This window comes from Puma concolor, chromosome C1 (assembly GCF_028749965.1).
Source record: "Puma concolor isolate L17-30 chromosome C1, mPumCon1.1.hap2, whole genome shotgun sequence".
Lineage (NCBI taxonomy): Eukaryota > Metazoa > Chordata > Mammalia > Carnivora > Felidae > Puma > Puma concolor.
Window position 1 is genome coordinate 200,009,603 of NC_141674.1, and position 12,095 is coordinate 200,021,697.

General features: G+C 33.7%; 1 protein-coding gene across 2 annotated transcripts in view; it reads left to right on the forward strand.

The window, feature by feature from the left end:
- The window catches only part of SPAG16 (sperm associated antigen 16), a 1,014,588-nt gene that overhangs the window by 473,500 nt on the left and 528,993 nt on the right, over nucleotides 1-12,095 (forward strand). For both annotated transcript variants that reach the window (XM_086719555.1, XM_086719554.1), the window contains one exon: nucleotides 7,997-8,140. In XM_086719555.1, the coding sequence (XP_086575681.1) occupies nucleotides 7,997-8,140 (144 nt within the window). The remainder of the gene's footprint in view (nucleotides 1-7,996; nucleotides 8,141-12,095) is intronic.

The window sequence follows — 12,095 nt, forward strand, 5'->3', positions numbered from 1 at the left end:
GTCTGTATTTGAAATGGTCTTTCATATAGTAGAAACTTCAGCAAGCTCTAGAGAAAATTAAATGATATTATTCAGATTAAGAGTATCCTTTTCTAAGTTTTGTTTTATTTGATAAATAAAACAAGAATAAAGTGAAGGAGACAGAATAAATGATATCACATTTTTATGTGAGGATGACTTTTGTTCAGGGCCACTGGTCCCCAGGTCTTAAAAATTTTCATTTCAAAGACAATTGGGCAATGGCATCATTTATGCATTCGTGAGAGTGGGAGCTTCCCCACCCTGTGAAACAGAGACATCCAGTTGTGTAGATGAGGCCACAGTACATTTTGAAAAATTATTAGACAGCATATTCGCATATATGTTGACTTTTCATAAGTGACTTTGAGTTGATTGTTAATGAAAAATCTTTACCTTTGCATGTGTATTTGGAGATTTTTGTCATATTAAAATACAAATCTATAAATCTCAATGGAGTGTTTATATTAGTCTATAGACATTAGTATAACAAAATTAAGATTTCTCTTATTTATAAGTATGGAGTTGGTTTAATTTATTTAGGACTTTACTTGAAATTTATTTAACTTGAAAACTCTTCGTAGAAAACTTATTACATCTGAAATTAAAGAAAACTTATTTTAAAAATACACATTTGTGCTATGCGATTCAAAGAAAACAAAGATTTTGGGAAAGTTGAAGGGAACTGCTTCTTTGCATGAAGTGAGAAAAGCCAAATAATTTATATCTCGTTAAAAAGGATTTGGTTTAGTTTATCAACTGCTTATATGGATGAATGTTAAGATGTTACATAAGTTGTGTGTAAATTTGTTCTTTTTATATTTGGCCTTTTGAGTATCTACTGTGTAATCTAAGTCACTGCTTAAGGCCTTTCCCCACTGATGACCCAGAACACACATCCAGTCTTCCTTGCCTCACCTGTTGATGGTTGGATTAGCATTACCAGCCAGATAGCAGGACAAAGAAAAAACTATTTACTCCAAATTTACTGTAAATATAATGTATATACAATGTTTGCAAGAACATCGAACAAAAAATTAAAATAAAAAGGAGAGGTTAGCCTTTCTGACTACCATTCAGGGCATTATTAATAAGTCTGTAAACTGTGACAATGCCCACCTATTTAGTAAAAATAAAAGGAAGTGCTACTTTCCAGATCTTGACAATATAAATCCTACTTAGCTTTGAATAAAATCTGTAGTATCACAATTTTTAAATTTAAAGTGACAGAGAAGTATTAATATTTAATACTTCACATTTCCTTCAGTGAATTCTAAAAATGAATGTGACCTGATACCTTATTTTGACAGATTGCTAATTATTTTGTTTTGTGCATACATATGTTTTATGAGTTTTATTCCATTTTACTTTGGCACTTTTTAAAGTACACTTAACTTATTTAATATTTTTTATTGGTGAGAACAACTTTGAGTTGACACTTCCTAAAGACAATGATGAAAATCTTAGTAAGCTAAAGTGACATCTGTCATAGTAATGAGAAGCTATATGTTAAATGGATTTACAGCCATTATTCTTAGGTTACTGCTGTACAGCTCTAGCTAAATGTCCTGGTTTCCTCTATTGCTCTGCACTTTCTCATTTTCCATGTAGCAGCTAGAGATCTTTTAAATACTTACCAATTATATACCATTCTCCTACTTAAATGATCTTGTGATAAATTTCGGTCTTCTTTTCTCAACCTATGATGCCCTACATGATCTGGTCTTTGTCTTTCTACGGTTCCTCATCCATCCTCAACACAGCCCTCCTTGCCTGCTCCAGCAGTCCCCCTGGTCTTCTTTCCCTTGAATACACCAATTTCTTTCAGCCATTGTGCTTTTACATGCGCAGTCACCTGTACCTGAAATCACCTGCCCCTATATCATCCTAAAGATGCTTCTTCCTTCTTGCCATTCTGATGTTAGCTAGCATGTCATATCTTCAAGGAGGACTCCCCTAACCACTTCATCAAAAATAACACACCCCCTCAATCATTGCCACATCACTTAGTGTTTTTCTTATACTTGAATCATTTTGTTCAGTTATTGTATTGCTGCTATTTGTTTCCCTCTATTCATATGTAAATGAGTGAAATGATGAGGGTGATGCCCCTGTCTGTTTTGCATACTGCATCATAGGCTCATGATACATATTTGTCGAAATAATGAAAAAAGTCGCATGTTAGAGTGCTTTGTAAATCTCGATGCATATCCAATTATAAGATGCAATTATTAGCTAAGCAAGGAGACAAGCCTTTTATATATACTTGTCTGGGTAAGCTGGATAAAAACATATGTTATGTGTGAGGGTGTGCTGTCACTAAGGATAAGTAGCTAAGTGGTCACCTAAAGTCTATGGGGCATACATTTTGATACTGATTCATTTTCAAACTACTGTGCATCTTCTGTGTTGGAAATAATTAGAGCCTGTGAACTGAAGTGAAGGAAACATTTACAATGCTGAATAACCCAAAGTGAAGACAGGGGTATCTAATTAGTCTTTCTTGTGACAATCTTTTTTTTTTGGATTAGTATTCTTCTCTTTGAAAAGTCTAACAGCGGTGCTTATGTCACTGACTCTACTGATAATTAATAGTGTTCGCCATACACCTACACATATTCCTTCCAAAATATTCTTGTGTAATGCCACTACTGGAAAGAACAATTTCAATTAGAGAGGAGAGCTTTTGAAGTATATATCATGTGGTCTATTATAAGGAATATGTCCTTTTGTAAAATAAAAATCTTTCATAGAACATAATAGTTTATGTAATTTGCCTGGGGTATTGTTTAACAAAACATTTTATGGATGCTTCATCAGGACATGACTTGATAAAGAAGCAGAACTAGCATTCATCCACATTTTCTTTTTTTAAATCCCTAAGATGTTTTCCTGTACTATTTCCACCCTAGTCGCAAGCTTATTAACTTGGGAATGAGATGACAGGGCCTTTGTCTTTGAATCTTGTAATTATAATTAATAGTAAGTTAAAGGGAAGCAGAAAGCTTATATTCAAAGTTTAAAGTAAAATGACTTTGTGGCACTTAGGGCAGGTGCCAGGAAGATATTCAGTAAGAGCTCATTATTCTTATTAATTAGAACTTCAGTAAGACATCTTTGAGAAGCAAAGTCATTTTATGGTTACAAGAGGGACACCTCTATTTGTGGACCGAACTTGGGGAGAGGAACTGTGCTGTTCTCATCTCAGCAGGTCTATGACCTAGCAGAGGTTTTGCTCGATGGTCCACAACTACTTTGTCCCAGTTGTATACATGACGACAGGAATAGGAGGCAGTGTATACATACTGTCCACTGTTTCCCTCAATGCATTTCTTAATATCATATCATAAAATAAACAACCACAGAACTTCTTTAGGTTTACCTGTGAAAGTATTATGTTTGGGACCTGCCTTTTTACCAGATGATTCGACATCAAATAAAGCCCAGCAGTGACCGATGTCTGTCAAACCACATGGAAACATCATTTATCTCTAAATATCTACAATTTAATTATTAAATTTACTACCCATGTTCTTTAAAAGAAGCATGTATCGTTTATAGAAGTTAACTACATGGAGGGCCAGGTTACGATGAAATTCAGTAGTGTTGAATAATATAATAGCTAATATTTATGGACAGCCAACTATGTTCAGATATTGTTTCAACCACTTTACATATACCAGCTTCTTTTACCTCACAACACCTCTATGAATGAGTTTTATTTTTCCTTTTCACAAATATGGAAACTGAGGCTGAGAGGTTATACAAAGTAATTAGCTATTAAGTTGTAGGCCAATATTCAAGCTAGGCATGCTGGCCTCAGTGACTCTGTGCTGTGGTAACATTCACTGAGGTTTCATTACTTTTTTACCACTACTCTAAGTCCTGTACATGTATTTACTTATTTAATTCTCAAAAAAACCTCTGAGGTCTGTATCATATTCTTCCCATTTTTCAGATGAGGAAGCTGAGGAAAAGGCTAGTGAAGTGATTTGTCTAAAGATGCCTAGCAAGTAAACACTGGAGTAAGAGTTCAAACTCACATCTTACTCTGGAGCCCACACTCTTAAATACTAGTCTACTCTATGCCATGGTTTCTGCTTCTGTTGTCATCAAAAAAGGAAAAGGCAGCTGAGGTTCTGAGCTCACTCTACTGAGAGACTTGGACTCTGGAGACATTCTGTTCATATGCATGTCCTCACTCTGTCACTTGCTGGCTTCATGACCTTAAGCAGATCACTTAACCTGTATGTGCCCCAGTTCTACAATCTGCAAGATGGGTATAATAGTAGACCTAACTCACAGGGATATTATGACCATTAAGTGAGTTAATGTTTGTAATTTTGTAATCAGGAACCTACTCCTATAAAGTGTTCATTATTTCTCCTATTCTTCAAAGTCCTGAAAAGACTGATTCAGAGATAAGCAAAATGATAAAAGTTGAGGCCTGAATATACTGGGGAAATTCTCAGTGAAATAAAAGTCTAGGAATCAACGCTTACTAAATATCCTTCTACGTTTTCCTTTACAGAGTGCTTATGGAAATAGGTGGATAAAAATTCAGTGCCCTCTGAAATCTTGAAGTACATACAAGGCTCATAAAATTAACACCAGAGAATAAGATCTTTCAGAAAGATCTTATTAAGTGCAACATACAATTAATCAGCACAGAAGCTTTATGCAGACAGGAAGTTGGAAAATGCAACTCACCTGGTTTTCCCTACAGCAGCAGAGCACTTTAGTTGTAAAGGGTGGGGTCCACTACAGCCTTTAAGACACTCAGAGGTCAAGGGGCACCAGGGTGGCTCAGTCAGTAAGCATCGAACGTTGGCTCAGGAAATGATCTCACAGTTCATGGGTTTAAGCCCTGCATCGAGCTCAGTGCTGACAGCTCAGAGCCTGGAGTCTGCTTCAGATTCTGTGTCTCCCTTTCTCTCTGCCCCTCCCCCACTTGCTTTCTAGCTTTCTCTCTCTCTCAAAACTAAAGAAACATAACAAAAAAAAGACACTGAGAGGTTAAGTGGTACCCAGCTCTGATATATACATTGACAATTCCTAGATGTGTTCTTTAATTCTATTAATAGGGACTAAATAACTTAAGCATTTATGTGAAATAATATCTCCAATCTCTATAATGAGAATTTATCGATGTTTACAATATACACATATAAATAATAAACTATGAAAGACTGATACTAAGTAGAAGTAGCTAAAATCATGAGCTCCAAAGTGAGACTGTCGTGAGTTCAAAGTCAGCCTCCATCCATTACCACATGTGAACTTAAGCAATTTATATAATATCCCAATCTCTGTTTACTTAGTCACAAAATAACAAAACTAATTGTTAATAACTCAGATACTTGACAAGCATTTATTGAGTAGCTACTTTGTACCAGGCATTGTTGGGTTTGAGTATACAGCAAGTATACAGCAAATGGACAGACCTAAACCACTGCCCTCCTGAGCTTTCATTGAACTTGTAAGGATACAAAAACATACCATTTCTGGTGTATGTTCAATTTTCAAACAATGCTAGATATCATTGCTTTTAATTGACAATGAAGGGGAAGAGGAGGAAGATTTCAGATGCCAGTGCCTCACTGCAGAGTTGACAATAACACTGAACTTAGGTACCTTGGGAAATATTTCTGGTCCATGGCCCTTAACTTGTGTTCCCAATCTTGATCTTCTCCCATATGGAGTGATCTGAATTGGGATTTGCTAATTTTCATAGGGGGTCTTTATCACTATGACCCAGTATTTGCTGGTATACTTATCAGTGACTAATTCAATAACAAGTATTGATTGATTGGTTGTGATGAAATCATTCTCTTCTGTATATGCTGGATATAGTTCTCTTCACTTAAAGACTCTTTCATGAATGAATTAAAATATATTCTTTAAATAATAATATATTAGTTTCTTGACTGAAATTTGTCCAGAAATTTGTCCAGAATTACAAGAAAACTCCTTTATAGATAGAGATATTAAAAAAAAAAGAGTCCATGTTAGAAAAGAATCACATGAACAAAGAAGCCTGAGAGTGTGATAACTAGGATAAGACCATGTGAAGTAGAAGTGGATGTTATAGATGGTTTGGAGGAGGCCCCAAATTAGAAGAGATCAGGAAGAGCCTGGAAAAAAACACTTTCAAGACTGATTAACTACCAATGAGTTTGTTTATATTTTTTTCCTTAACTTCTACAAATAGCTCCCCTCACAAAAGTCATTTTGGAAACTTATCTCTCAAAGTCCGTAAAGACATCAATGATTTTAGTTATCTTACTTAAAGAGGGTAATTTATCATCTAGTCAAGTGTGCATGTGTCTGCCAGGAAAACTGTGAGCCAACATATATCATACTCAGTAGCTTCAAGGATTTGGTTTTCCTTCTTCTATGTGTTTGAATATAGAATTTATTTCAATCTGGCCTTTTTTTACCTCTCATCATATTTTTCTTCTAATTAAGTTCTATAAATGTATCCTCTACCCCATTTGAGCTGTAATAAATTCCTTTCCTGAGTTGGTCTTCTGAAAGTCACAAACTAACATTGTGATGAATTGCAAAATGGCTAATTTCCCTTTTGTGTTTATTTTGAGCAACAGAATGCTGGGGAAAAATAAGGTCTCACTAGAAAGAGGGTCCCGGTCATAGTGGTTACATGCCTGTAAATTGATTATTTCCAACATTGACTGACCCCAGCAGATTTCCAAAACTATATAGATCTAATGTGAGAAATAATTTTCCAGACTCAAATTCTGGGATTTTAATCGTATTACTGGAAGGGATCTATGATGAGGAATGTTTTGCTCTCATGTAAGCCCTGGAGTTAATGATGTTGGTGTGGACTGAGACCATGATGTCATTGGGAAAGCAATTTGCTAAAGTCTACATTGCAGAAGAGAGAAACATGACCATTCATAGAATGGACTGTGGGAGAAGTGAATGTGTAATTTTTATTTTTTAAAGTCGTTTTTTGTTTTATTTCACTATATAGGCAAGTAAATGAATTATGTCTTTGATTTGAGATGGCTATGTTGAAATTGAACAATTTGTTGGTAATATATTGGCTAAAATTTTAATAGGTGCTTAACATTGGGCACATTTGTTCCTATTATATTGTAAAGCATAGATGAAACTCTATATAAATAAGATTAAAACATTGCCATAGATAAAATATCAGGCATTAACCTTGCAGACTCTTGATTTTAGAATGGTTTAACTCCAATATTTAAATAGCCACAATGATCATAGCCCAGTTCAAATAATACTGCTTAATGTGTTAATCATTAATTTTACATACTTCTTTCTCATTTCCCTCTATGCCTTTATAGAGTGGGAATTGCCTTATGCATCCTGAATTCATTACCGTAATTTGTGTACTGTGCATTGACTGAAGCCAATTTAAGTGGCATATTAACACAGAATTTGAGCTTCTTTGCTTTGTGTAGATAGTGGGCCATGGAGTTAATGTTTCATTTATAGTATTTGTTATAGAGCTGTGATAATGTGGTTATGATTCATGATCTCTTCCTGGATAATGTCTGATTTAAGATATGCTGTAGTCTGAAAAGATTCTTGATTTTCTATAATAAGCATGCCTACTGGTTCAAATATCCTAACGCCAAATTATCATTGGCATAACTTTTCCTCCATAAAAGAAAAATCAGAATTATTATGTTCAAGTCAGGATCAAGACAGGAACATCACCTAAACCAATCATTTTATTTTACAAATGAGGAATCTGAGATCCAGTGAAGTTTGTTAGGTTGATGGTGATTGTGAGAGCCATCACCAAGAGGTAGAACCTGGCTCTTTTGACTTCTGAAATAGTACTCTGTGAGCAGTCCTGTGGTCCTGCTTTGCTGAAATGCGATTGTTTGTTGTTGTTTATCTACTGTTGTTTTGTTTATTCAAAATGTGGAACAGTTTGCTGTTATCGCCTCATAACTCTCTTCTCTTATCTCTCCCTGTGCAGCATCATCATGCACCCCTGCAAAGACATCCTAATCTCCTGTGGGGAGGACCGCCTCTGGAAGGTGGTGGGACTACCCAAAGGCAACGTGCTTCTCACAGGATTTGGCCACACTGACTGGCTTTCTGACTGTTGCTTCCATCCCAGGTCAGTGCACACAATTCCCTGAACCTGTCTACTCTCTCCAGGAATGCACTTGTTTACTCTGCTTCTATCACTCTCCTGTTTTTTTTTCTTTTAACTACTTTATTTAAGTATGAATGACATACAAAAAAAATGTACAAAGATAATGTAAGCAGCTTGGTAAGTTCGAAGATAAATATACATCCTTGAAATCACCACCACAATCTATGCCATAAACATATCTATCATCTCCAAAAGTTTCCTCCTATCTGCACTATTATTAGTATTTATTATAAAATAATTCATGTAATGTATACCCTCTTTTTAAGTATATGACACAATATTGTTAACTATAGCCTCTGCTGTAGGGTAGATATCTAGGACTTAGTCATCTCGTATAAATGAAAGTTTATAGTCTGCTGCCTTTGTACTTTTCTCTCTGCAACCCGATACCTTCCACTGAATTTTGAGACATATAGAGAAATACTCTTGGGCTTTCATTATATTGACTTTAGATTGATTGTTTTTGATATTTGGATCATGTAAAACTTAGTCCACATGCTGATGCACTTAACAAAAGTGGTAAGTTTCCCAGGACAAGCATTATTAATGCTTCTCGTACACACAAGCTCTGACAAGACACATGGATTTCTAGTCAAGAATGCACACCAGTGTTACTTTGCTTCTGGTAATCTTTAAGTTTTCCTCTTAGAATTAAGTTATCTACCAAAAAGAATCAGAAGGCATGATCAATTTCTTTGAAAATTTAATGACACTCAACATATTAAAGAGAAGAAAGCATCGAGCCCTATAATTTCTGAATTCACTGAATTTTGGCCCAGAGGCCAAGGGAACAGAGATAAAGATTTTGTTAAACACTTAGATGCGGTATTTCTAGTGGTAGAAAGCTCTGCCCACACTTGTTCCTGGGGCAACTCCTAGTCCCAGGCCTGACCATGTTCTCTTCTTGTTCATCATTACACTTAACATTTGTAAACGCTGTTCCATCTGACCCTAACAATCTCTGGTCTAGGTACTCTCGGAGACTCAGTTCTTGGTACAATTTCTACACCATTCCATTGGGAAATTTTGTTCTTAGGAGGACCTCTGTTCATTTATTTTCATGTTTTCACAAAATTCTCTCTTTTTTTAATTATCTTTGTCTTATCCTTCATATGAAAGCTAATAAAATTCGATTGAAATAAAAATAAACGAAATTGTTGAGAAATTTGTGAGTTAATGAGAAAAGTGAGCTGATTTATTTTAGTTTTTGAGAATCTTCTCAAAGTGTAATTTATGTTTAATACTAAGTATTTGAACTTAATTTTGAAATATGTAGTGCCGTTCATATTTGATATACAGATAAACAGATCCATGCCACCCCTCACCTTTTAGGAATATAAAGCCCATCTTGCAAGCAGAGACAATACAATTAGAGGAATAGTCTATCACTTATGTAGCATGCTGGGCATGCTAATCAGATTTCCATAATGCCCTGTTACCATGACAACCAGTGACTCAGACATTTTCTCATTAGTGCTTGACCAGCACAAGGTCCTCTTAATAGATAGATGTTCCTGTTTTCCCACTCAATTACTGAAATTAAAATGAGGTGAAATACATCATTATTCACTCATAATATGAATTTACATTCAGTACTTTCTTTGGCAGAATTGTAGTAAAATGTAGCTACACTGTTTGCTTTTTTCTAGCGCATAGGGTAAAAATAATGAGGAAAAAATACATTTCACCTTAAATGTTTTTAAGTGAGAGACACTGAATAGCAAGTGTTCTTTTTGTAGAATTAATGAAAAATAATAAATGTTTACCAGAAACAACAATAAAAAAAAAACCTCTTTTATATTTAGGGTAGAGTTCCATTCATAAAGAGTTTATATTTAAAACCTCAAAACTTTATAATGCTTAATGTATGCAAATCAACATTGAAGATCATATGTATATATGTATATACATATATTATACATATATACAATGTTTATATTTTAAAATTTGTTGAAATTTATACTTTCTGAAATTTAAATTTGTGACATTTTATTTTTATTTTGGCTTAGGTAACTGGCCAGTAAAAAAATAGTTTATTGTTGAAGATAATATTTTTCTGCAATTAAAAAATTAAAATAAATTTGATTCAAATATGATACTTTAATATGTAGTTATATCTTTCATTAATGAATGCAATTACAATCCTTCTCAGAGCCCATCTTTGTGATCAGCTTATTGTGTTTCCTTGGAAGAGGTTCAGAGTGGATAAACTACATACTGACATCTGTCTAATTCCCGTGCTCTTCACATAGAAAAAGAAACTTGTATATTTTCTTTATTTTATTTTTAATTGCAGTTGTTCCTAGTTGAGTACTTTCTGTAACTTCCAGCTGGATGTGTTCCTGATTACTATGAAATTAAGTACACTGTCTCTTCTTCCACATTAACATAACCCAAATTTCTTTGGGGGGGGGGTCAATCTTACTTAATATGACAGTGGTATATCCTGACTTACCCAAATGAATCTTTGTTGTCCTATTTCCTTTGCCATAGCAGACCACTTCAGTGCATAAACAACAAATACAACAGGCCAAGTAATATTAATATCAGGCAAAGAAGGATTGACAGGTGAAAAATAGTGAAGATAACTTCTCACTTGAGGATTCAGATAATATGATGTGGAAATGCATAAAACAAAATATCTCATAAATACAAGAAGACATTGACAAAACCATAGTCATCAAAGTCAAAGACTTCAGAGTATCTCTGTCAGTTTTTAATCTGTCAAGTAAACAAAATTAACAATTGAATTAGAGGAATTAATAAAATAGTGTTTTTTAACTGTAAAGAGAAAACATAGATTTTTGGAATAATTTATTATTAGAGATTTTTAATGTATAAATCTTACGCCAAAAATTTAGTATAAATGAGTTCTTCAGAATAGAAATTATGAAATCTATAATTTTTAAATAAAACTCAATAATAAAAATAAAGAAAACAAATGAAACCTGCATTATTAAAAAGTAAATAAATGAATATTGGGTCACAGAGGAACTCTAAACTGTCATTACCTAGTTGGTAAACTATCTCTACCACAATACTTATCAAATGTCTGAGATGTAACCAAAGCTGTATTCAGAGTAACATTCATAGCTTTAAATGCTTTATTAAATGGTTTAATACACACACACACACACACACACACACACACACACACTGAAAAAAAGTGAACTATGTATTCAAATTAAAAAGTACAACTGATCAACAAAATGTAGAAAAGAACAGAATGACTAAATGAAAAATATAAATTAAATTAGAATAAAAAGAGTAAATATGTTTTAATCTAAAATGCTTTTTGAGAAAAAATAAAATAAGAAACTATTATAATAGAAGTAGATACTTCACAAAACTGCTGGAAAAATAAAAGTGGGGAAACAAATGTAAGCTTTAGTGATTCAGAAGGAGTTAAAGCCACAAAGACAAAAAAATATATACATGTTTGGAAATTTTTATAAAATAATAGATTGCTACAAAAGTAAATATTACCAACACTGAATCAAGATTAAATAGAAACCCAGAAGAGATTAATAACAGTAGAAAAAAACAGTTTGGAAATTCTACCTCGCATTACCATCTTGAGCAGTTTAATTAAAGGCTGAGTTTTAAAAACTATATTTTTAAAAAAATCATTTAATTTTTAGGTTCAATGAATTTTTTTAAAACAAGGAAAATTAGGAAATTTTATTCCTGGTTTTAAAAATATAGCAAAAGCCTGATTCTAAACCGAACAAATGTAGTTACCCCCACCATAACTATAGGCCCATTTCACAATCATAGATGCAAAACTTTTAAAAGAAAGTAGAAAATGGAATTCAGTCAGATGTTTTTTCAAAAGCGGTATACAATTGTACTTGAAAAGTATGGAAAAAGTAAGTGATACAACTACGAGGACATTATAGTCTAAATTATCATAGTA